Source organism: Leptosomus discolor, chromosome 3 (assembly GCF_034619465.1).
Source record: "Leptosomus discolor isolate bLepDis1 chromosome 3, bLepDis1.hap2, whole genome shotgun sequence".
NCBI lineage: Eukaryota > Metazoa > Chordata > Aves > Leptosomiformes > Leptosomidae > Leptosomus > Leptosomus discolor.
In genome coordinates this window covers 41,648,166-41,674,497 of record NC_141393.1, presented here as the reverse complement: position 1 = coordinate 41,674,497, position 26,332 = coordinate 41,648,166, and the positions used below count along the sequence as shown (strand labels likewise).

Here is a 26,332-nt window from a genome sequence, read left to right as displayed (position 1 = left end):
AAATGTCTGGGTGCAAGTTGAGTCCCAAAGCAGTGTAGCTCCTTTCCATCTCCCCATTTTATTCATTACTGTAAGATCATACCTTGTAGAAAACAAATCCTAGGCTCTGGACGTTTCTGGACAAGCCGTCCCATGAAGAACTCACTGTCGAAGTCCTCTGTTCGGACAAAAGCTCCATATTTGTGAAATCCAACTTCGTAGGGAGTGAACTCGCACCATTCTAAGAACAAGCCAACAGGATATTTACTCATCTCAGACTAAACATTGGTAAAAATATTCATTTGTTTCCTGTTCACACAAGGGACACAGAAGGAAGCCTCCCTCCACTTTTCACCATCGCTATGGATTTCCCTGCCACTGTTCTCAGTGAGCCTCTATCTTACACATGATTAATAAAAACTCTTGTACAGGCTTTCATTGACGAAATACAACCTCCTTTCTTCCTGGCTTTTGGGGAAAAAAAAAAAAAATCCCATCTTGCTCCATCTTGACTTTGTCACTGCAGAAATAACCTGCCTATTTTACTTTCACTTTAAACCATTCTGATGGCTCCCCCTTTTCCATCACAAATGGAAGCTACTTCACTTTTCTCAGCCGTTCTTCACACTACTTACCATCTCTCAGCAACTATTACAGTACTGACTTGAAAACTCAATTGACCCACTGTCTCAGACTTCATTGTCTGCTTATCAAAGCATCCCCTCATACTTGAAAGATTTCCACAAATATTTACAAATCAAATTCATTGTTGTACACACACTCATCCAGAACAAAACAGACAAGTCCCATAGTAGTACACAGACAGACACAAGCCTTTGTGTTCCTGTCTCACTGTGTCAATCCTCACTTGTTGCATCACATTTAAAGTTTCAAGTGACCTGGAATAGGACTGCCCTTCATTTTTCACTGTAATTGTATAACCAGCAAGAACCCAGGCTGCTAAATACCACAATTTTGATGATGCATGCTAAAAGGTTGTCAATCCATCATTTTACATGAATCCTACACAAATTGATTATCTGAGACTATAAAAGAAAGTTGGTCACCTAATTACCAAGGACTTCAATTCTCCAATTCAGACACAGACTTGTGTATTATAAGAATCTTCCCTCTCAGCTCCTGAAAGTTTCAGGCACTTTCTAGCAAGGCCAAGAAGGCAAATGACATCCTGGGGTGCATTGAGAAGAGTGTGGCCAGCAGGTTGAGGGAGGTTATTCTCCCCCTCTACTCTGCCCTGGTGAGGCCACATCTGGAGTACTGTGTTCCATTATAATGCGTTTGCATGGCAAGGTTTTGGTAGCAGAGGGTTTACAGGGGTGGCTTCTATCAGAAGCTACTAGAAGCTTCCCCTATGTCCGATAGAGCCAATGTCAACTGGCTTTAAGATGGAGCCATCGCTGGCCAAGACTGAGCCAATCAGTGACAGTGGTTGCACCTCTGGGATAATGTGTTTACGAAAGCAAAAAAGTTATTGCATGGCAGTAATTGCAGCGAGAGAGGAGTGAGAATATGCAAAACATTTCTGCAGACACCAGGGTCAGTGAAGAAGGAGGGGGAGGCGATGCTCCAGTCGCTGAAGCAACAATTCCCCTGAGGTCTGTGGTGAAGACCATGGTGAGGCAGCCTGTCCCCCTGCAGCCCATGGGCGGTGGAGCAGATATCTGCCTGCACCCTGTGGAGGACCCCACACCAGCATAGGCTAGAAGGAAGCTGTGAACCCATGGGAAACCTGCACCAGAGCAGGCTCCTGGCAGGACCTGTGGAGAGAAATAAGCCCGCGCTAGAGCAGGTTTGCTACTACTGACCCCATGGGGGGATCGACACTGGAGCAGCTGATTCCTGAAGGACTGCACCCCACGAAGGAGACCCACACTGGAGCAGTTCATAGAATCATAGGATGCACTGGGCTGGAAGGGACCCCCAAAGGTCAGCTAGTCCAATCCCCCTGCAGTGAGCAGGGACATCTTTAGCTAGATCAGGTTGCCCAGAGCCCCATCAAGCCTGATCTTGAATGTCTCCAGGGATGGGGCCTCCACCACCTGTCTGGGCAGCCTGTTCCAGTGCTTTACCATTCTTATGGTAAAGAACTTCGTCCTAATATCCAATCTAAAGCTACGTGTTTCTAGTTTAACACCATTGCCCCTCGTCCTATCACTGCGAGCCCTTGTAAACAGTCCCTCCCCAGCTTTCCTGTGGGCCCCCTCAGGTGCTGGAAGGCCGCCAGGTCTCCCTGGAGCCTTCTCTTCTCCAGGCTGAACAACCCCAACTCTCTCAGCCTGTCTTCACAGGGGAGGTGCTCCAGCCCCCTGATCATTTTCTGGACCCACTCCAACAGGTCCATGTCCTTCTTGTACTGAGGGCTCCAGAGCTGGACAGTACTCCAGGTCAGGTCTCACCAGAACAGAGTAGAGGGGGAGAATCACCTCTCTTGATCTGCTGGCCACACTTCTTTTGATACAGGATGCAACTGGCCTTCTGGGCTGCAAGCGCGCATTGTTGGCTCATATCCAGCTATTGTAGCCCATGGGAAGGACTCACGCTGAAGAAGTCATGGAGGACTGTCTCCTATGGGGACCCCACATTGGAGCAGGGGAATTGCGTGAGGAGTCCCTCCCCCTGAAGAGGAAGGAGCAGCAGAAACAACAGTGTGATGAACTGACCCCAACCCCCATTCCCTGTCCCACTGCACCGCTCCGGGGGAGGAGGGAGAGAAATCAGGAATAAGTTAAGCCCAGGAAAGAATGGAGGGGTGGGGGGAAGGTGTTTCAAGATTCGGTTTTATTTCTCATTACTCCTCTCTGACTTAATTGGAAGAAAAAATGGTACACGCTGAGTGATCTACCTGTCCTTATCTCGGCCCAAAGCCTGTTGTTATATTTTTCTCTCCCCTGTCCAGTTGAGGAGCGGGAGTGATAGACCCGCTTTGGTGGGCACCTGGCATCTAGCCAGGGTCAAACCACCACATCAGTACTGGGCTGCTCAGTTCAAGAGGGACAGGGAATTAGGACAGAAGAGAATCCAGCAGAGGGCTACTAAGATAATTCAGGGACTGGAGCATCTCTCTTACGAGGAAAGGCTGAGAGACTTAGGGTTCTTCAGCCTGGAGAAGAGAAGACTGAGAGGAGATCTTATCAATTCTTATAACTATCTAAAGGGTGGGTGTCAAGAAGATGGGGCCAGACTTTTTTCAGTGGTGCCCTGTGACAGGACAAGGGGCAATGGGCACAAACTGGAGAACAGGAAGCTCCACCTGAACATGAGGAAAAACTTCTTTACTCTGAGGGTGACAGAGCACTGGAACAGGCTGCCCAGGGAGGTTGTGGAGTCTCCTTCTCTGGAGATATTCAAAACCCACCTGGATGCAGTCCTGTGTGACCTGCTGCGATGTGAAGTGGCCAGCAGAATTGAATCTCATTTCTGTCATAGCCATGATGAAGACATTTGTGATCAGCATGACAACACTCTGTCAATCAGTATCCTACTGCCTCTTGCACTACTAACTGCTACTTGAGCCATGTTTCCTGTTGTAAGCTACTCACTACCCAATGAGCTGGACAGGTGAAAGGAATTTATGGATTTTCACAAACAAAAATAAATACCTGCGAAGTCACCACCGCTAATATTTGGTCTCACATTGACAGCTGCATAGATAGGATAGGGATTCTGGGCCCATTTCACTGCTTCTTGCTGATCAGACAGCTTTGATGGATCTTCCTGGTCACAAGCAAGGAAGGAGAAGCACACTTTAGTCAGATGAGTTCTGTATCCATACTTTGAAGCTTTTGCTTAGCATTTCTGACTAACAATACTACTAATTTAAAGTCCCTTTTCCTCACTCTGCCCATGCATGTGGTTAGATTTTGCCAGAATATTTCTGCAAATATTTAGAAAGCATGGTGTTATTAATGAACTACAACCCCCTGAATTCCAGTTTCAGTTAGCATAGCAAATACTGCACAGTAACTCATTTTGCAAAACCAACAACATTCTCTCAGGCTTAACCTACCCAATACAAAAGCTATTAATTTAATAAGTCATTCCAAACAAACATGACATTTTTCTATAGCACTGATCTACAAGACTTTAAAATTCTTTATTAAAGAATGGAAACCTGGGGCAGAAAGAGATGAGAACTCCCTACGTTTATTGCACAACACCATCTCTATTCCAGAACAGCTCACGAAGGTAGAGAGTAATTGGTTTCTTGACACACAACACGTGGGTGGGCAGAGCTCCCACTTGGAAGACAAACAGCAGTTCACATTCAAACATGAACTCTTTTACCTTCTGTTGTAGGAAATATTCCACAATAAGGCCCCACAAATCTGTAAAGGAAACGTTCCGTCCACTAATCTCCATTGCATTCAGCTCCCGGAAATAGTATTTCAGTCGTTCTGGGGAAAATGCCCCTGCTTTGCTGCTGGACACAGTACCCTGAGCTCTTCTAATTGCATCTTGAAGGTCTTTCTGTGACCAGTCAGGGTCTTGATACAATGTCGATAAACACCTGAAAACGCTTATATTAATGTCATCAGTAATAACAACCCCCATGTAAACAATGATTTTAGCTAGTTATAATTAGTGCTGCAGCATTGAACTAAAAGCTTGAGAAGTCTAGCTAAAAGATAAAGCATTGTGAAGAAAAGAGGCCATAATAGATCTCTGAACTCTAAAACATGCAGAAGACCCTGACAACTACAGGACAACTCATCCCAATTGCTAACCTAGATTTAAAGGATGTTCCAATCATCATATTCTGGCACACACGAACCAGTTCATAAATATAAGTTAAGTCCAGCTCATAACAACCCTCAGAGACTGGCTGACAACAAGGGTGCTACTGCATACAGCAATAGAAGCCATAGCCTTCATCAGAACACAGATCTGATTAAATGAGAAACTAGTGTGGACTGTTGGCTATCCACATGAACAGATGCCCACACTTGTTTGAAAGTCTGTCTCTGAATCAATAGGGAAAGGCCAGATCACAAGGTTAGTGGAATGATACTAGGTACATAGCAGTTAATTTAACCCATAAAGCTCTGGAAAGAAGGATTATACTGTCAGATTGCACAACTCCTCAGTGAAACCATTTCATGAAAACCATATGTACTCATGAGAGACAATTTCACCACAAACTCCAAGAACTGAGCTACTGGAACATTCTAGCCACGTCTAACATTTCAGCACAGTGCTCCAGCTCACCAAAGGCAAGCCGGTGCTATTCCTCTATTCAGCCGCATACGCCATTTTGGAAGGTGGTGACACAGTGGTCCATGCAGAAATGTTTCCAGTGACTTGAACCACCTCAGATACCTTCTTGGCAAGAGCAAGGAAGCGTGGAAAGTGTTTTAAGTCATATCACTGAGGTAACACACAGCAGTTTCATTCATGTAGTAACTTCAAATATTCAACTGCCAGGCTTGCAAAAGCAGCAGATTCATGAATTTAGCCAGGAACTGAATGGGTTAGAAGTTATAATGAGTCTCTTAGACTCTTTAGGATCCCCATCAGAACTCACAGATAAGAACTGATAAAATATTTGACTTTGTTGTCTGTCTACAGATGGCCCAAATGCAGTTTTGGTCTTATTTTACATCAACACTACCATATTCACCTATAAGTTTCTGGAATCAACACTGCATGTAACTCACCAAGTAGAGCCAGAAATACCACACAGATACATTGCAGCATCCAAAAGGCCCAGCTGCTGAAGCCCGGCAAGACTGCCATAAAACGATGTCAGTGCTCTCATTCCACCTCCAGATCCCAGTACTGCTATGACTGGAACCTGCAGACAGCAAACTCAGGAGTCGCAAGCACAGACTTTTGAACTGCCAATAAATTACAGAACTGATTGCATTTAAGTCTTATTCTTATAAAAATAAGAGATAAAAATCTCTATTTCTATTTACATTTCAAGTAATTTCAGGTTTGATTTCAACCAGAACTCCTTTCTCTACTTTGTAATTGAAATATATTGTTTACTATAAAACATAGCAGTGTCACCTTAGGGACAGTCACTTACTGAAATTGTTATCACACATTTACTTGCATGCCATACAATATACACATAAGAACGAAAGAAGGCAATTATTCTCATAACAGCATCCAAAGATCACAGAGAAAGATATCAGGCTATCTAGATATACCAGTGTCTTCAAATCAGCAATTAGGAAGCTCTTCCTGTGGGCTGAGCTTCAATTTAACCATTCTGAAACAGACTTTCCCATCACAATTCAGAGCTCAAAGCCCAAGATACAAAAATTCAACTAAAGAAAGTACAAGTGCATACGTTCTGAAATTTTACTTTTTGTGTGTTCCAACACACATACATATCCCTCAAAATTTTAGAAACATAGCAACATTTGAGACTTCAGATCTGAAATGCAACAGGGATCTATCTCACACCATGGTAAATGCAAACCATGTTTTGGTTACACGCAAAGAATCCTACAATATCTGATTATCAGCCAAGTACAAAGGATTTTATGAATCTCACTACAGCACTGTGCTGAATACCTGATCTTTTGGAGGAGATTCTTTTAATTGAAGAGTCTTCCTCAGTGCCTCAGAAACTATTTTCTTCCTTTTGTCCAAAAAATCTCTTTCCTCTTTGCAGAGGTCAAAACCCAGACGTATGTCAAGATCCCAAGTGCTGAAATAGAAATTAAGACAAGAAAAACACAATTTTGGAGGATTTGTAATTGCCAGGGAAAAGCGATTTCTGTGAATACACAATGTAGGTGCTGACGTGAATCACCAGATCAAACTCTTAAATGAAGTTTTAGTGTATGTCTATATACCAGCTATTTCGTAACAACAGCTTTTGGAATTAAAAAATGAACTTTCTCCCTATTGTATTTCACAAAGGAAGAAAAGATTCTCAGTAGGTGAAGAAGACTGTATAAGGAGCAACTGAGATCACTGTATTGACATGGATGGAGAAACGAGGGGAAGAGCGACTGATTTTAAAACAGAAGTTTCTGAACTTCAGAGGCAGAAGGGGAAAACTGAATACCAATAAACTTGCTATGAGTTTGTAAAAGGGGAGCAGGATCTTCAGTTAATGACTATATCTCAAATGACACCTATGACTTCCTAGCTAATGGCTCAATTTTGTGTGTTACTCTTCCTTTAACATTCCTTTCTTGCACCCTTCCTCTATTTTACGGTTCAAACTCCTCAGACACTGAGATGTCCTTTCCTATTTGTCAGTACAGCACTGCACATATTCTGGGAACTATCTGTACCTAACAAACCTACTTAATATTTACACCATCAGCTATTTTACATTGAAGTATTGGGAACACAGAATTTGTTCAGATTTCAGCAGGACTGACACCAATCTAACAGATAGTATCTATAAAGTGAAGAATCACAGCCTTCAGAAGAAAAATAAACAAAGATATTTCTTTTTAATCTATCCCAAGAGATCAACAGAGACAATACACCTCCCTAGAACACTGGGGAGAGTCACACAGCTCCTTCACTATGCAGATAAAGGCCTTTTTTGAAGTCTTCGGCATTCCCACTCACCTCTCTTCAGTTTTCAAACTCATATCCAAACTTCGTCCCTATGAAAAGAGAGAACACATCTTGCAATTCATAGCAACTACATAGGTGGAACTACTAACTAGAAGTCATGACATCAAGAGAGTCACTAGCTACTAACCAGAACAGCACTCTCACCCACAACACTGCATCCCTGGAATACCTTTCCCTCCCACCTATTTCAGACATTTTCAATAGCCTCCACAGAATGTAAAAACATGTGCTCAAAGACCAGGATGAAAAAAGTTATTTCTTCTCCAAGCTTCTTATTTTTATCCTCTTCTGATATTTTCCTATCACACACTAACAGATTTTTTGCTTTGAAAAGTGATTAATTTTATTTTGCAAGACCCAGCTATGAAAAAATTCCAGAATCATACTGAGTAATCTCAGTATTTCATTCTAGATATTCAAGAGAAAAGCACACCTAAGAATCATGTGCAGCTTAACTTTCCAAATGCCTATAGGCAATAGGGGAAAAAGTTATCTCAAGTATGTTAAAACAAGTGCAAAATGTTGACATTACCTCTCCCAGAGAAACGATTCTATCAACTTTTTGTCCAACAGGAAGGGAATTAACTGGTACAGTCCCCAGTCCCAGAATGGTAGTATGCTTTTCAATATCAGGGTTCATACCATCCTAACAAAAACCAAAATGCTATTATTTGAGCTCTCCAGAAAAAAGTTAAAGATATGACTTTATATGTCAAAACAGCAAACAATCCTTAAGATCATTATCACTAAATCTTTCCTAAAAGTCTAAAGCTTTTCAAGATCATCCTGCTCTCTGCTTGACAGATCTTTGCTAGGATTGTCACTCAAATAGCTTCTTTTTTTTGTTGTTTTTTTAATATAGCTGTCTGCCACAAGCAAAAAAACCTTTGTCTCCCAATATAAATTTTCCTTGAAAAATAGTTGCATTCTGTCTTCACAGCCGGATTTGGAAAAAATATCAAGAAGGCAGCAGTGTTAGACATACAGAAAAAATACCACAAAATAGGAAATAAGACAGCCTTAGGGACAAATGGGAGCATGTAATTAAAAAACTTAATTATCTTTATAAGCAGAGCAAATTAGTTTTCCAGGAAATCTTTGTGTTTTCTCCCATTAGCTCAGACGGCTAGGTTAATAATAGTGCAGTTTATTGGAGCAGCAATAGATACACAAGTTCTTCGGATTACTGGTGATAAACTCACTGTCTGCAAAGCATGTGCAAATTCCAAACAAGAATAATACAGCCTGGCTATAAAACACATCAAGTTATAAAAGCAACTCTATAGAGACTTCTAAGTTTCCCAGGGAGCACTCGGTGTAACCAAGTGTTCAAGTCTTACCCAAAGGCATCCCTACAGGGCAGCAAAGAGAGGCTCAGCCCGTTGACTGATCCCAAAAGTCTAAGATGGTCCATCACTAGTCATCGACGATATCTTCCCTAACATCCTCCTCTTTCAAGCTATTTTTATACTATTTTTTACTTTTCAGGTGGAGCTTGAGTGACTAGTCATTCATACCTTTATTATGATTGGTGTAAAATTCTCTCGCTTCTCTTTTAAAGGTATAGACTAAAAAAATTCAGGGTGCAAGCTCAGTGAGGGGTGGTTGCACCTTGAAGGCAGGTAGCTTTTGGGATGGAGGTGTGTTTTGGTATTATAATGAGATTATAATGAGCAAAGTTCCCCCAAAGGACGATATTATATCAAAAAATGACGGAGTGCTGGCCTAGGGTAAAAAACATGCAGCTTATCAGTTCCATAGTACCATCAAGTTCCCATCCTGGTGGTGGTATCGCAGAGCCTGACCGGGGTGTCTTCAGTCCCTTGCCCTCCTTGCTGTTTCTCTTAGAGTCAGCACATCAAGCTCCCCTAATGTTGCAACACCTAACATTGCCTAGGGAACGTCTGTGGAATGGATTCCTTGCATGCATACCAGCTGCACTCTGCTTTTGTACCTTTCATCACCTTGATGTGCGAACAATGCTGTACCTTTAATATAAGTGTAATTCCTAAGTCACCCCTAGCAATTATTCCACCTAAGTGCTCTACAAGTTTCTAATACAAAAGATTTGCTATAGAGTATCTCAACAGCTGGAAGTAAAGATGTCTTCATGTAGCAAGCACATGCACATTCAGATTTTTTTAATCCCCAAGTTTGAATAGATTTTAATGTATAGGGTATACTTTTAAGACAAGTTCACCTCCTTACCCAATATCAAAGATCCAATGCAAAGTCTGACATTTTTATTCGATTTAAAATAAAAAAATAGTAGCGTGTAAAAAGCAATCAAAAAGAAAAACTTATCTCTCTGCCCATCAATTCCTAACACATAATAAGAAAAATACATCCATTCAAGACAGGCTTCTAGCCTAGAAAACTTAATTCTGTAATGTTGTAACTGCTCAGATCAAAGTTTGATCACAAAGGTATATCTGCGAGTGATCAGTAACCTTCAAGACAGATCGTCCCTAGCACCACATACATACAGTTCTCCACAAGAAATTTGCTTCCAATGCAAGCTTTTGACATTCACAGGTACCCAAATACTGACATCCCAGAATATCTGAAGAAGTCCCTGGCTTTCTTATCATCAAATTAATGCCCCTCAATTTATGTTTAAGGACACTTTCATGGACCAAAAGGCACCAGTTTCAGAGTGGATTTATTCAAAAGTGGGCTGTAAACTTTGTAGTAGACAGCACAGATGCTTACCTGAAGGACAGATATGGTTTGCTCCAGCTCCACTTGCAGTTCTGGACACATTTCTTTATCCATGTGAAAGACAAATGAGGTTCCATAATCCTTCTCATTGTCTGGTCTCCAAGGAATACACAACTGCTTTTGATACGCCCCTGGAACAGACACCTTGACCTCACAGCTCCCTGTGCATTAGAATAATAAGTTTAGACCACAGAAGACATTCAAACAACTGTTGAAAATCAGATACTTAAGCGTAGCTGAGACTACGAAAATGCAAGGAAAAACTCTCTTGTGTGGAAGTGACCCAATATTATTGGGTATTAAAAATAAAAGCAAAATTAAAAGTCAATTTTGTAGTCAGCAAATAAAAATGCACTATATAGACAGAGAATCAAGTCTCTCCTCTCTCCCACGAAATAAACATGCTGAAAAGTAGGTCTGACAAACTCTGCAGGCAGCCCTACCTTGCTGCTTCTCTTTTGCTTTTTCCTCTTTGTTCACATTGCCCTGCAGAGACAAGCAAGGACGAACCTATGAAAAGAAGAAACCTGCTCTGGTTATGAGATTTTTAGTTCACTGTGTTGAAGCTTAATCCACCTACTGTATTAGGTGTAGGTTTACATCTGCGAGTTGTCAAAAAATAATTAAGGACTATTTTGCTCTTTCAAATAAAGAGCAAGTTTTGTTTCAGCAGGACAGGGTTATTTGCTCTTGTTTCAAAATCAAAACCACTCTTCCTATTCCAGTTACCAGGGTTTTCTGCAACCAGTACTTCATAATTACAAGTTCTCAACATCTAGAATTTTTTTCTGTTGGTTTACCTTTTTTTAATGCATGTATGAGTACCTAATCAAAACCTTTTCAGATGCAAGTAAGCACTGCAAATTCTGCCATGATCTTCTGTCCTGGATTGTCCATGTCCTCACGAAATTTAGTCTCTCACATCATTCAGTCATCAACTTCCCTTCTAGGACAGCAGATGAGATACTTAATTGGTCATAATTGCTCTAAAAGATAAGAAACTTACTCCATCGCTTTAATGCAAGACTGATTTGCTAAAGGAAATAGGAACACAAAAGACTCTCTCTCCCGTGAAATAGTTTGCAGAACTGTCCTGTTAAATGCCATCGATTTTTCCTGAAAAAAATGTTAGAACTTTACATTTCAACAATGATTAGCTTTTTCCCACCTCTTTCGCCTTGTTAAAAAAACATCACTCCAGTCCCTTTCCTTTGAAGGGGAGAAGAGACATAGTAACACCTATATTTTTAAGGTATAACACACTGATTTTCTTAGACTGATCGCTCCAAGAGAATAGAAAATCCCAGAAGATGAACACTCTTGCATATGAGAGGCATCACCTACTTACTAATGGCACTGATAAAAGCTTAGAAATAACAGGTGTTAAGATAAGAAGGGGGAGTATACCTGGCCAGCATCTAGGCCACAAAACTCAGTACAGTCTGCAAGACTCACTAGCCTCCTAAAGACATTTTTTGTTTACATCTTTTCAAACAACTCCACTGAAAGAAAAAGAATGAAAATATCCTTTCTGCGAGCTGGTATCACATTTCAAAAATTGCAGAAGGTTTTTAAACCAGCATATTGAAAAACAGAGACAGCTGCTGGAGAGAAAAGGAGCTATTTGGAAGCAGGAGTGGAATTCTCAACAATTCTCGTCCTCTCACTAGTAAAATACCTACCTTCAGGAGTAAATTCCAACATATATCGATGGGCTAAGGCCAATTGTATTAGGTTTAACAAGGCCAAGTGGCTGGTCCTGCACTTGGGTCACAACAACCCCACGCAGTGCTACAGACTTGGGGATGAGTGGCTGGAAATGCCTGGCAGAAAAGGACCTGGGGGTGCTGGTCAACAGGCAGCTGAACATGAGCCAGCAGTGTGCCCAGGTGGCCAAGTAGGCCACCAGCATCCTGGCCTGTATCAGAAATAGTGCGGCCAGCAGGAGTAGGGAAGTGATTGTGCCCCTGTACTCAGCACTGGTGAGGCCACACCTTGAGTACTGTGTGCAGTTTTGGGCACCACATTGTAGGAAAGACATTGAGGTCCTGGAGCGTGTCCAGAGAAGGGCAAAGAAGCTGGCGAGGGGTCTGGAAAACAGGTCTTATGAGGAGCAGCTGAGGGAACTGGGGTTGTTCAGGCTAGTGAAGAGGAGGCTGAGGGGAGATCTTATTGCTCTCTACAACTACCCGAAAGGAGGTTGTAGTGAGGCCAGTGTTGGTCTCTTCTCCCAAGTAACTAATGACAGGACAAGAGGTAATGGCCTCAAGTTGCACCAGGGGAGATTTAGACTGGATATTAGGAAAAATTTCTTTACTGAAAGAGTGGTTAGACATTGCAACAGGCTGCCCAGAGAGGTGGTGGAGTCACCATCCCTGGAGGTGTTCAAAAGACGTCTATATGGTGCTTAGGGACATGGTTTAGTGGTGGGCTTGGCAGTGTTAGGATAATGGTTGGACTTAATGATCTTAAAGGTCTTTTCCAAATAAAATGTTTCTATGACTCTATATATGTAATTGACTTCCATATACTCACCACAAGGACTCCATTGGTCAATACCTCTGTAGGGGCATGTGAGCTGTGAAAGGAAGAAATTAAAAACAAACCTAATTTGCATTAAGTTTGCTTCATTCTGCTTCACAAACTAACTGCCTGGATAAGCGGTGGCAGAGAAACGTCCCCAGTGTGAGAGATCTATGCAAACTAGACTGACACCAAGTATATATATTTCCCTTCACAGAACAACAGGGGAAAAAAGTACTGAAGAAAACATCTATCTGCAGCTATAAGCATGTGCTGTAAGGTCTCCCCATCTCAGTTATTTTGATAACACAGAAAAAAGCTGAGCTTAGATAGACTATCAGATAAAGTATTCATTTGTTTCTATTGCAAGGTTAACTGTGAAAGCTTTCCACTCCTAAGTAACTCATCCACAAAATGTTCCTTTCCTTTGCAGTGCTGCCATTCCCACGAAGCCCAGCAAAATTTTATTTCTTTTTTCGGTACCCCAAAAATTTTGGTGACTGGAGCTTTAAGAATATTTGTGATCAGCTATTGGTGAATCAACTCGAACACCACCAAGAACTGTACAGCATTAGCCTTTTTATGGGCAAGACTGTCCCTGCACAGAAAAAACAACTAAGACAACATATCTGCAGAGCATAAGTTCATTCAGCTCTTCAGGTAAGACTCACCATTCCTCCAAGTAAAACTCTACATCCAGCTCTTCATCAGCCTTTGAAAATAAAAGTTGGACACAGGTGACCCTTGATCTTGAATATAATTATGAGAAGTTTTTCCAAGAGACTAAGCTTTCTTCCTGTTACAAACTAAAGTAACTATTTTTGTTGCTCTCACAAAAGCTCCAGTTAAATTTTAGGTTTAAATTTATGCCTGTTGTTGTTGCTGCTCTTTAAACATTCCTTTCCTCCTGGACATATCCTGTACGACCAGACATATCTATGTTTGAGGACACAAGTGCACACAAGTATGAGTTGGCTCTCAGATCCATTACTTTGCTAATGAGAAAAAAAAAAACAACACCCTCTTCTGGATCAAGTACAACTGCAGCACCATCTCTGCAAATAGCTTCTACAGGAGGCTTTGTGCTTCCTCCCATTTGTTACTTCAGCAGATTGCACTCTTAGCTCACTGCTGTCTTTGTCTTGTACAGACTTTGATCAAGTCATCTTTTCCCCTACCATAGCATACAGTATATGCTTGATACCAGACCTAATGCAGCTTTTAAAATAATCAAGTAGAAGCCAATTTGAGCAACTCTCTTACTGAATTTGAAGCTTCCAGTTCCATAACTACTGATGAAGATGACTGAAGCGTTCAGCAAACAGGACAGAGTTAGTGGGAACAAGGAAGCTACTAAGTCTCCTTCTGTAAGCACAAATAATTTAGAGTGCCTGTGACACCGACAAACACCTCCCTGCTAACTGCACACCAGTCAGTCTTCTTCTGACCACACCAATGGCACTGAAGCCCGATTTCTCAAGAGAACACATCATTAGCTCATCTATAATCCAGACCTATTGCAGCAATGTGCTTGAGGCAGTTACAAAAATGATCAGACTGGTGATGTGGCTTTAGCTACGTAAAACAAAGTGGTCTGATTGCATGTCCGTAAACAGGTGCACAGGGACTGAGAGCAACTGATATGCATCAATGTCACCCACATGAAGCAGAGGTTAAATGTAACTGAACATAAGTTAGGGAAATCTTAGGCTTTTGATTTACTGACTATCGAGGTACCTTTGCAGCAATAAACTTCTTCACTGCAAACTGACGATGAGCAACTAAATAAGACAGCCTGCAGTCCCCACAATGATTGCTGACTGCAAATGCCTTTCATTTTAAGGCCAGTTTATGCCCCTCTAGTCTCCTGAAAAATCAATTCCCTTTAAAGGTGTTTTAATATCTTCTGAAACACAGCAGTCATCCTCAGTTTCGCTTAGTTAGGCATCCCAAAGACTGTGGAACACACACACCAAAAAAATCACTAGGGATTTTAGAAACCTCTCAGATGACAGTAAAACTGTATATGCTGACATGACCTGCTGATGCATTTTCCCCTTCTGGCTTCTACAACATGGATAAATCAACCAGCATGTACTGCTGGATTTCTGTAATGATGAGCTGCAGCTATTCATAGTCAACCTGGGAAGAAGCCAGGAACTAACCTCAGGGTTCAATCTGAAAGTGCGCCGCAGGGGCTGACCTGGCTTCATGCCCCCTACATCGAAGACGATAGACGTGAGCTCATCACTGACAAGGACATCCTTATCATAGAGTGTCAATTCCAGAATGTTCTAAAACAAAACAGAAACAAACAGCGTCAGATGAAGAGACAGAAACACTTCTACAAACCTGAGTAACTGTATACAATACACAATTTATGCATTAATCAACACCCTTCCCCTTTCCCACTCCTGAAAATAATTCACTGTTTCCAGCAGGACTTACAGCACAGGTAAGCAAAAAGCTCCTAGTTGACAGAGTTTAGCTAAAAGATTTTCTGAGCTTCCCAACTAGAGAGAGGCCCCAGCTGAATGCATGTAGCAGTACTGTCCTCCAGCTTCAGGCAGAGATTTGCTTGAGGAAGCAATAGGAACTTTCCTTCTTTAAGCATGATTCAGTCCAGGATGTCATATGGACCCATCATTTCCTGCTTAGCACCTGAGAGCAGGTAAGTCCATCAGAAACTAATTGAAAGAGATACAGTGAGTACATATGGCACCCAAAAAATAGCCTTGCAGCAACCAGTTTTCAAGGAGACAAGACTGAATGTGGAATTGTGCTGGCACAGCCTCACAGCAGTAACTAGACTGCGGCCTCATGAGCCTGCAGGGGAAGAAAAAGCTCACATGCTCTAAAGCTTAGTTTGCAATTTTCTTACCATTCTACCTTTGTCATCAACCATTATATAAAGGTAGTCCAGTGAGGGGGTTAGTTTCTTGCTAATAAGCATCTTATTCCAAAGCCTAGGAGGTTATTCAAAGCAATAATGTCCTACTAAAACTAATCTTTTAAAGCTGTTTCCTTCCCTCTACCATTAGTGTCTACTTTGAGAATGAATGCTGACAATCTGAAGACTTTGTTCAATACTCTATTAGGTCCCACTCAGATAGATGTACTGTCTCTATCCAGGAGTTCAAATTTTGCTGTTATGATGGCAACACTTGACTGAACTAAGTGGCAAAGCAATTTGAAATTTAGTTCCCATTACGCTCACTCAGCCACTTGGCTGTGTAAGGCAAGTTTGCTACAAGAAGGCAAACAGCTACTCTGTGAAAGTAGAAGCAATCCTCAAATAGAAACTGGCTTTATCAAGGACTTCCCTTGAACTCTACCAAGTAGTGCTTACCTTTCCTGAGTTGCATCATAAGGATGTTTATGGAAAATCCTAGCTGCAATTTACAAGAGAGTGCAGTTACAAACTGCTGTGGTTATCACTGGACATGCACAGTACTGCTTTTTGTACCACTAAAGACGACTGACACCTTACAAGCAATGCTGGTTTTGAGGGTAATCAAGATCCCTTGATTTTGAATGAAGTATCAGAAGTAAGCCAGTACACAAATGCAGGCAGCCAATCAGCTCCACAAAGTGCACTCCTTACCTTGACAGCACTATGGATTCGATAGTGGAAAGTTTCATTCCATTCTGGGTTATCAGAGTTGTCAACAACCTGAGTTCGGGAGACTACGGGAGATGCGGTGGGCAGCTTTAGTTCCACGTAGCAGTCTGCCTTGGACACTAGAGTAGAGAGTGTAGAGGCAGACATCAGAACAACTTCAGTGAAACATTTTCTTTCCCATCAGCTCCTCATTTTCTAGATCTCATTGCATTACAGAAATGTGCAAATTTAAGGCTGGACTTGTAAAGCAAAAGCCTTTAATGAAGTACACATCTTTAAACAGCAGCAAATTAAACATTAGGGTCCTGAGGGAACTGGTGCATAAAGTGGCAAAGCCACTATCCATCATATTTGAGAAGTCATGGCAGTCTGGTGAAGTTCCTGCTGCCTGGAAAAGGGAAAACATAGCCCAAGTTTCTAAAAAGGGGAAAAAAGGAAGACCCAGAGAATTACAGGCCAGTCTCATCTCTGTGCATGGCAAGATCATGGAGTGGAACCTCGTGGAAACTATCCTAGGGCACACGGAAAATAAGGAGGCGACTGGTGACAACCAACATGGCTTCACTAAGGGTAAATCGTGCTTGACAAACTTGGTGGCCTTCTATGATGGGGTTACAGCATTGGTGGATAAGGAAGGAGCAACTGATGTCATCTATCTGGACTTGTGCAAAGCATTTGACACTGTCCCACACAACATCTTTGTCTCTAAACTGGAGACATATGGATTTGACAGATGGACAACTCAGGGGATCAGGAATTGGCTGGATGGTCCCACTCGAAGAGTCACAGTCAATGGCTCATGGCCGAGTGGAGACCAGTGACAAGTGGTGTTCCTCAGGGGTCAGAATTGGAACCGGTACTGTTTCACATCTTGGGCAGTGACATGGACAGTGGAATTGAGCACACCCACAGCAAGTCTGCTGATGACACCAAGCTGTGTGGTGTGGTCAACACACTGGAGGGAAGGGAAGCCATCAAGAGGGACCTTGACAGGCTGGAGAGGTGGGCCCGTACAAACCTCATGAAGTTCAACAAGGCCAAGTGCAAGGTCCTGCACCTGGACTGGGGCAATCTCAAGCCCATATCGAGGCTGGGCGATGAGTGGACCAAGAGCAGCACTGGGGAGAAGGACTTGGGGGTCCTGGTGGATGAAAAACTGAATATGAGCCAACAATGTGTGCTTGCAGCCCAGAGAGCCAATCGCATCCTGGGCTGCATCAAGAGCAGCGTGGCCATCAGGTCGAGGGAGGTGATTCTCCCCCTGTACTCTGTTCTGGTGAGACCCCACCTCCAGCTCTGGGGCCCCCAGCATAAAAAAAGACATGGACCAGCTCAAGCTGGTCCAGAGGAGGGCCATGAAGATGATCAGGGGGCTGGAGCACCCCCCCTGTGAAGACAGGCTGAGAGTTGGGGTTGTTCAGCCTGAAGAAGAGAAGGCTCTGGAGAGACCTTCTAGCGGCCTTCCAGTGCTTAAAGGGGGCCTGCAGGAAAGGTGGAGAGGGACTCTTGATCGGGGAGTGCAGTGACAGGATGAGGGGTAATGGTTTCAAACTGAAAGAGGGAGATTGAGACTAGATATTAGGAAGAAATTGTCTATTGTGAGGGTAGTGAGGCACTGGAAGAGGTTGCCCAGAGAAGCTGTGGCTGCCCCCTCGCTGGCAGTGTTTAAGGCCAGGCTGGATGGGCCTTTGAGCGACCTGGTCTGGTGGAAGGTGTCCTTGCCCATGGTGGGGGAGGGGAGGGGGTTGGAACTAGATGATATTTAAGGTCCCTTCCAACCCAAACCATTCTATGTGATTCCATGATACTATATTTCTTTTTTTCTGTTTCATCCAAACCATAAAGCCCTTCATAAAAGAGACTACTATTCAAAATGAGGAAGATCAACTGTTCAAAAAAAGATTACTGCTGTTATTGGGCCCATTGTCTCTTGTCCTGTCACGAGGCACAACAGAAATTGAGTGTGGCTCCAACTTCTTAATACCCTTCTTTCAGATACTTGTACACATCAGTAAGATCCCCCTGAGCCTTCTGTTCTGCAGGCTAAGCAGTCCCAGATCTCTCAGCCTTTCCTCATATGAGAGATGCTCTGGTCTGCTGACATTCTTAGTGGCCGTTCACGAGATTCTCTTTGGTAGCTCCAGTATCTCTCACAGTGGTGAGCCTAGAACTAGACACAGCTCTCCAGATGCAGCCTCACCAGTGCTGAGTAGAGGGGAAGGATCACTTTGCTTGTCCTGTTGGCAATGCTCCTCCTAATGCAGTCCAGGATACCACTAGACTTTCTTGCAGCAAGAGCACATTGCTGGCTTATGGTCAGCTTGCCACCCACCAAGCCTCCCAGGTCCTTTTCTACAAAGCTGTTTTCCAGCCAATCAGCCCCCACCATACACTGGCGCACAGGGTTGTTCCCCTCCCAGATGGAGGATTTTCACTTTTTGTTGACTGCATGAGGTTCCTGTCAGCCCACTCTTCCAGCCTGTCGAGGTCCCTCTATCTCAGCATGATACTTTGGTTACCAGCCACTCCTCCGTTTTGTAACATCAAACTTGTTGAGAATACACTTTGCCCCAGCATCCAGATCATTAATGAAGATGTTGAACAATATGGGACCCAGAACTGATCCCTAGGTTACACCACTAGTCACTAGCTTCCGACTAGACTTTGTACCACTGATCACCACCCTCTGAGCTCTGGCCATTCAGCCAGTTTTCAATCCAACTCCGTGTCTGTTTTTCCAGTCCATACTTCATCGGCTCCTCTATGAGAATCTTATGGGAGACAGTGTCAAAAGCCTCCCTAAAGTCCAAGTAGACAATATCCATCACTGCTATACCATCATCTAGTCTGGTCAGGAGTTTAGCTTTCTGTTTCCATTCCTTGAAAATAACCAATTGTCTCAGAGTCCTTCCTTCTTTCAAGTTAAGGTCCCTTTAACAACAAAAGTATGGTAAACATTCTTCACTCCAGTTGAACAGAGAGGCCATAAAAAGAACTCTTCACAGTATGATTCTAGCCCTCAGCCTTTCAGGAGGGTTTTCCACTCCCTGGACAGTCATTTAGCATTCCAGTAGTTCAGTGTTGGATGCCAGATATAAACTTAAGTCAGGCTATATACCTTGCTATATTAAATCTGAAGGACTATCTTAAATAGGTTTTAAAGATCCAAATGCCCCAAACAGCCCTCAGAGCTTTACTTAACACAGATGGGTAAGAGGAAGGGAATATGTATCATGCTGCCAAAACCAGGAACAGGTAAAAAGCAGTTTGTCCTGGAACCAGTCAACCACCTACATCCTTAAAAAGCTTCAATGACACAAACAACACAGCACGTACATGAAAAAGTACTACTACAACAGAGAAAAACATTTGGAAGACAGAATTGAAGACTGCTACTTCCAGGTGCAAGAAGACTGTTCAGGAGGAGCAAGGATGAAATTTGCCATGATTGGAGGGCTGAATCCAGACACAGGAACACAGAATGGGCCACAGCAGGACATGTAAAGAAGCAGGGCAAGCAAAACATCACCAGGACTTAGCTGATCTTGTTCTGAAGAGTATCAGGGTTAATCTGCGGCTTGGCCTTGCATCAAGCTTTTAAAATATATATAACGTTTTACAAGAGAAGCCTTTGTTCAGATATAAAGGCAATAAAGGTAAGAAGTACCATAACAGCGCTACTTGTGTTACAGGCATGAACCAAACAAACCATCTGTTTTCGTAATACCTTCACTAAATACTTACACAGATCTGTACCTTTGATGTTTCTGGCTCGGAGTACTTTTACTGTTAGGTTGTAGTAAGGGTGCTTCTCCCACTGAAAAGAGAGGAACAAGCTCAGCATCTAACTCAGATGCAATGTCTGTTCTATAACCATGCTAGTTATCAGTCCAGAGAAATGGATCAGACCAGCCAGCCCAAAATAAACTACTAGTAAGTTGGTTTGGGAACATACACAGCACCTTCAGTGTCATGGAGGAAGACTAAAGAAGTCTAGAAGGAAACTCAATTCTCTTTCAGCATGGCAATGAGTGATGTCTTAGGATAACTCCTCATGGACTTCAGAAAACAAGTCCCTTATTTAGAGTTTCCTCAATTATAGACCAATTTTGAATTGCTTCATTAGTTCATTCCTGCTGAAGGATAAACAGATTGCTCAATTTTAATCACAAGTCAGCTGGTTTAAGACTACTTGCCAAGGGCAGATGCATGCCTGAGTAATAGCAGACACAGCAAGAATCTTAACAGCATGGTCTAAAGACATAGAAAGCATATGCTGTTTACAGTCAGAAAAAAAAAACCACTTTCTTTAGGAACCCATACTTCATAGCAGTTTGAGCAAGAAAAGACAAACCTTAAATTCCTTTTCATTCTGTACTGTTACTGATATCAGCACGCTAAACATGCATGTCACTTGTACCAGCATAGATCAAAATGTAATCCCCACCCTCGAAAGCTTTCAAGAGGCTATTTTTGGAAAGTAATATTAATATCTAAATGCCTGGATGCGAGGACAAAAAAAAAGCCTGATGGAATTCTAGAAGACCATGAAGGAGAAGTGGGGGAAGGGCAGGGGAAGACAAGAGAAAACAGCTTGAAGGGATTTAGTGCAAAGACTGCACAGAAGAAATTGTGCAAGCCTCATGAACAGAAAGGGATTCTGCCTCATTTCCATCACTTATGACACAATCCTGGCCAGCTAAAAACCTTTTCTATTCTTAAATCTCATTTCAAAATGTTTTTCACAGGTAGTCACTACTTCACATTCATTGTTTTCTACACAGTTGGCTTGAGAGCAGAGTTTAATTTCAGATACACTAAGTATTCATCTACAACTAAATTCAACAGGATCTTCACTTACAATGAAATGCTGCAGTGCACCAAATATTTCATAAAAACATAGACCCTACATATCACTAACTAGGATCTCAAGGAAACCAAAGAACCCTGAACTATCAAAATCTTGTTGAAAATTCCTTATCTGATAAATGGAACTCTACTATGTTTGTTAAGCAGTCACATAATTGTGGAGTTTTCCTTATTTATTATCACTTTAAGATACTTGCCAGCTTTTGCAAAACAGGGTTTGAACAAAATAAAACCAATGCACACACAGTATACTGAACATCTTTGTACTGAGCGAGTACTATCCACCCTGAACAACAAGTGAAGGGTGAAAGTTACACACGTTGCCTAATTTCTCACACGTAGGTGCAAATTAAATTTGTGGAAATAAACTCCAATTATGTTATTATTACTCTTAAAGTTCTCTTATTTGCAGCATCCACATGTTGAAGATACTCCTTCCCTCATTTGTTTCTGGAAACAAGCCATGCCTTCACATTGAATTTCACCATGAGCTCTACCCTTCAGATGCTAGTTTTTCTTCCTTCTTAAACTTTTCCAAACCACCTCTATTCTGTTTAATCACTGACACTAGTTTCTCAGGCAAAGCCTGACCTCCTTTCTACCTCATCAAGTTGAAGAACGGACTACTCCGAGAGAAAGTCAAGATTGTATATGTTATTCTCACTGACTTCCTAAAGGTGCTGCAACTCTCCAGGTTGTTGAGAAATGAAGCTACATAATCACCCCCCCACTGCTGTCATAGCAATCTTCACTCATGTAGTCTATCGCCTGGAATTCAGACATTATCAGCATAGGAAGCACAGAACACCCTGAAGATAGCGTATCCGTCTTTTATCACTTGCCATCTGCCAACATATAGTTACATTTTCAAAAGAAAATCCTTTCCAAAGGTCTCTAACAGCCATGGATTTGCAGTCAGTCCTTACACAGCTGAGGATACATTTTCCACACCCAGTCATAATTTAAGGGTGTATAACGAAACAGACGTTTCCCTATGCTCCCACGTCTGTGCTATTAATTATGCCAGAACATGCCCATGTGCCTTTTCTACTTATCTTTTAGTCAAGTCACAGCAAGGCCAGAACACATCACAAGGTGAGCTTACTCTCATGCTTCATTATTCTGCATCAGATATGCTCTATCTGAACATAACAGGTAAAAGGCAGGCAAGAAATCTGTATGGGAAATGAAAACAAATAACGACAGTTCTGCCTATACCAGTGTGCATGACAGCATACCAACGCATGTGACTGATGCAAGCAACCAATTTCTACTTTGCAGTTTAATGATTTTTCAGAATCACCCCTTTGCCAGAGCTCAGGAAGCAAAAAAATAAAAGCAACCCACCCTTGAAATCCTTAAATGAGGGTACAAGATGGAATTGTCACATTCAGCCCTGCTAACAACTGTCTGTATCCTTCATCTAAACTCAAGGTGCTGATGCAGCAGCAAGTGACTGAAAAACAGATTATCCCAGCTACAGGACTCAGTAGCCTTTACTCTCACATGGCCCAGAATACCTGCCTTTATACAGTGAGATGAGAGTCCTGGGATCCACTCCCCATCTCTCAGAGGATGCAGAGGACTCACCATAAACATGCCATTTTCATCACAAAAATGTTGTCAGTAGCAAACAAAATGTAACTTCTAAGCCATATTTCTTGCGTGTTCACAGCTACCAGGCAAATCAGGTAGCTCAAAGAAATGTCCAGTTTACCGAGGAAGCACTTCCTCCCCATCTTGTTCCTGCTGCCCACAATTCCCTTCCTTGTGGCCAAAGCACCAAAGTTTTCTGGCTTTCCTAGGCACTCCTTGCATTTTCACTCCTCCCCCAGAAGTGTGCACCCACAGTCATGAAAGGAAATTTCAGACCCAGCCCTAAGAATCATGCTCTTCTGGATGGCAAGTTTTACAATCAGGTGATGTGATTAATGCTAGCAGCTCAATATCAAAACAGCAGTGGCAAACACCAGGCTCGCTCCCAGTTTATTGTTGTTTGTCTTTAGATGTGCGAAACCAAGGCTAAACTTTGGAAAATTAAGAGAGATCTGATCATGTTGAATTCACTTACAAAGCCAAAAGGGTGATCTGCTGCCTCACCCCTTGCTCAGTTGCTATTAACCAGTCAATGCAAAATCTCACCCTACCAGCCAGCACAACTTCACTGAGTAGTGCTGAATGTTTTATTTGTTTATATAGTGAGCACCTGAGGGGAAACATCACATCCAGTGGTTTATTGGTTAATGAAAATCATAGCAGGCTAACACTAGTCTCTCCTACCCTGACTTCCCAAGTACTAAACAACAACATTAAAAAAGTCAACAGATAACTTTTATCACACAGCAAGCAGAAGTGCAACGAAGCAGATAGGCAACAAGCCATCTTGTGACATTTAACAGTCACCTCAATTTTAAGCTGTACATTTTGAAGGGGGGGGGAGGGCGGCACAGGACCGAACAACAACAGGTAATCAAATGACAGATCACATCTCCTAGGCAAAAACTCCTTCATAAACATTTACTGTAATTCAAAATCAAGGTTATTGGCCAGACTGTCTTATACAATGGAATGATTAAACACTAGTTAAAGGACAAACACACTGAAACCACTTTATCTAGTGTGGTTGCTGCTGCATTATGAACAGGGGGGTGAAGTCATCATTAGTCTTTGTCTACTTTAGATTATTAAGCCCTATAGGATAAGGTAGAGAGCAGAAAGGAAGGGAATGGTTATCAAGGATATTTTGCGAGAAAACACATAAGCAATATTTTGTCTCTACTGATGAGAAGTGCAGTATTCTGGACCTCTCCCTCCCCAAACATACTTGGCATCAGCTTAATTCTGCTCCCCAAAACCTAAGAGAACAGAGAGCTGCTCTGCATTGACTCACACAGACCTTGAATTTAATAAAAACCTGGAATCTCCATTAGCATTATTATTATCCAAACTTTTCCCCTAATGATAAAGCTTTTGATTAATTCCTGCAGGACAGGTTTTCCACCCGTACTGTAATAGGAAGTCACAGCCAAACACATCGGCTAAGGAATGCTGTCTCAAAGGCAGCAGGACAATTTGTCTTACCCGCCAGTGATAAAACCCAGTCTCTTTCCTCTCCTTCCTTTGGAAAAGCACAGCTGCCAGAAAAGGCAGCACTCTGGGTGGAAATGGGCCCCGCAGCACCTCATGGAACATGGGAAAAATGTCCCGTTGTCTCCGCAGAAAACCTGACAGGGAAATGCAGAAAATAGTCCCCAGACACCTGGCTGCGAAAGGCTGCTTGCCACAGGCTGAGTCTGAAGTTTTGCGCAGGACTGGGCTGTGCTCCAGTTGCGAGAAGCAGAGGTGTGGCCTGGGCTTGCCAAACAACTCAGTTCAAAACCTCGCTGGCAGGTTTTTCAAATACTAGTAGAAGATAACTGCAGCAAAGCAGCACCAAACAGGGAAGCCCTGGGTAGGGGGAAGCACCACTGATTAAGCCACAACCTCAAAACCCCCAGTCCAGATTTCTTTAAAGAGTTCCAGCCACCTGATCTAAGACTTTGGCCATTTTAAACCCTTTGAGAGGAGGAAATTCCCCTCTTACAAGCCTGAAGCAAAGCCATATTTGTCATTGACTGTAGCTGTTCAGAGAAGTTTCACGGAGGTCTGAGTGGAAACACCATGATTTGGTCTGCATTAGGATGCCTCAGAGTATCGATTCACCACCATGTCTCATTTCCAAGCACAGTCTTGATTCTTCCACCAAAGGGTTTTGAAAAATTATACAACCGATAGGGCAGATTTTTTATGAGTCCATTGTGCCTTAAAAAAATATTTAAGTAGTAAAGGAAACTGGTTACTGGAAGTGATCAGTTTATTAACAGCTGTTGACAGCTGCTTGTCTGGAGCTTTTTATTGCAGAGCTTAAACTGAAGCAGAAGACCAAAAAAAAAAACCAAACTTAAGTGTTTCAACAATTAGAAAGTGGCTGAGAATGTATGAAAGCTAGTAATGCTGCATGTCACCAGCTCCACACAAACATGAGAATGTGACACATTCTCAGCGAGGTCGCATTCATTAATCATTTCCTGTCATTAGTGTCAGTCACTAGATCAGAATTTAAGAAAATTAATAAAAGCACAGGCACTAACATTTAGAACGCAAACAAGTCAGTACTAGTTAGTGAATACAGACTCACAGACAACACACAGGCAAAAAGCAAACATAACACCATTGCAAAACAGCCAGCAACTGCTGAAAAGGTCTCATGTGGTACTAAATGGTATGGTAGACACTGGGCTGAAAAAGCAATTTTGCATTTCGACATACTGCTGCATTGAAAGTGGAGGACTGTCATCTTAGCCTTCATTTATCATTGAAAAATTGCAGAACCAGGTGTGGTTTGGGGTTTTTTTTTTAGTATTTAATCTCATATAGCGCAACTATAAATTACAAGAAAATTGAGGCAGCCTCACACAGTAAGCTAACATGGAGAAGTCACACTCTGAACAGTTTATTACAGGTAGTATACAAAGCCTATATTTTATCTTGTGAGTGTCCAATTGCATTTAAAACCAGGCTTACCTGCCTTCTCCTGAAGTTCTCGCTCTTCTTCCAATGAAATCTCAGCACAGGATCTCAAGTTCATAGAATTTCTCTCTCAAGAAAAACTGAAACTAGAACATATGCTTAAGAATTGTTTCATAGTCAACAGGTCACCCATTAACAAACAGCGTTTGCATGCAGTTTTAGCTATCTACAGACACTGTTGACAGCTAAGTTAATATCCAAAGAGAAGCTACTTGCTCTTGTCATTTCCAAGCAGACCAGGAAAACGAGCAAGAAGAACAGCATCAAAACATGAGGCAACAAAGATGGCCTCACAGCCAATAACTTTACTTCTGCTTGAATTAGCATCCCCATAGCAGTCAAGGTAGATGTGTATCTACATCTCATTCAGTTATTTTTTTGTCAGCAACCATGAACAAATGGCACCATCACCAGCTATACCATATAGTACTTAAAATCTGCATAGATATCACAAGGGACTCCTTTTGCTCCCATTAGCAG

The 26,332-nt window shown here is 42.2% G+C and overlaps 1 protein-coding gene across 7 annotated transcripts in view; it reads right to left on the bottom strand.

Moving 5' to 3' along the window:
* PLA2G4F (phospholipase A2 group IVF) overlaps positions 1-24,567 on the bottom strand; it is a 34,274-nt gene extending 9,707 nt beyond the window's left edge. For 5 of the 7 annotated variants that reach the window (XM_086462160.1, XM_086462158.1, XM_086462155.1 and 2 more), the window contains exons 1-15: positions 24,365-24,567; positions 20,159-20,231; positions 16,397-16,533; positions 14,958-15,086; positions 13,464-13,504; positions 12,805-12,847; positions 10,713-10,779; positions 10,261-10,430; positions 8,081-8,194; positions 7,540-7,577; positions 6,523-6,658; positions 5,655-5,791; positions 4,285-4,507; positions 3,600-3,714; positions 83-220 (exon numbers count right to left, since the gene is read on the bottom strand). In XM_086462160.1, the coding sequence (XP_086318286.1) occupies positions 83-220; positions 3,600-3,714; positions 4,285-4,507; positions 5,655-5,791; positions 6,523-6,658; positions 7,540-7,577; positions 8,081-8,194; positions 10,261-10,430; positions 10,713-10,779; positions 12,805-12,847; positions 13,464-13,504; positions 14,958-15,086; positions 16,397-16,533; positions 20,159-20,231; positions 24,365-24,475 (1,672 nt within the window). In that variant the 5' untranslated portion in view covers positions 24,476-24,567. Of the gene's footprint in view, positions 1-82; positions 221-3,599; positions 3,715-4,284; positions 4,517-5,654; positions 5,792-6,522; positions 6,659-7,539; positions 7,578-8,080; positions 8,195-10,260; positions 10,431-10,712; positions 10,780-12,804; positions 12,848-13,463; positions 13,505-14,957; positions 15,087-16,396; positions 16,534-20,158; positions 20,232-24,364 lie in introns of all 7 variants that reach the window. The other 2 variants (XM_086462157.1, XM_086462159.1) reach the window with 2 other exon arrangements.
* Positions 24,568-26,332: the final 1,765 nt, after the last annotated feature.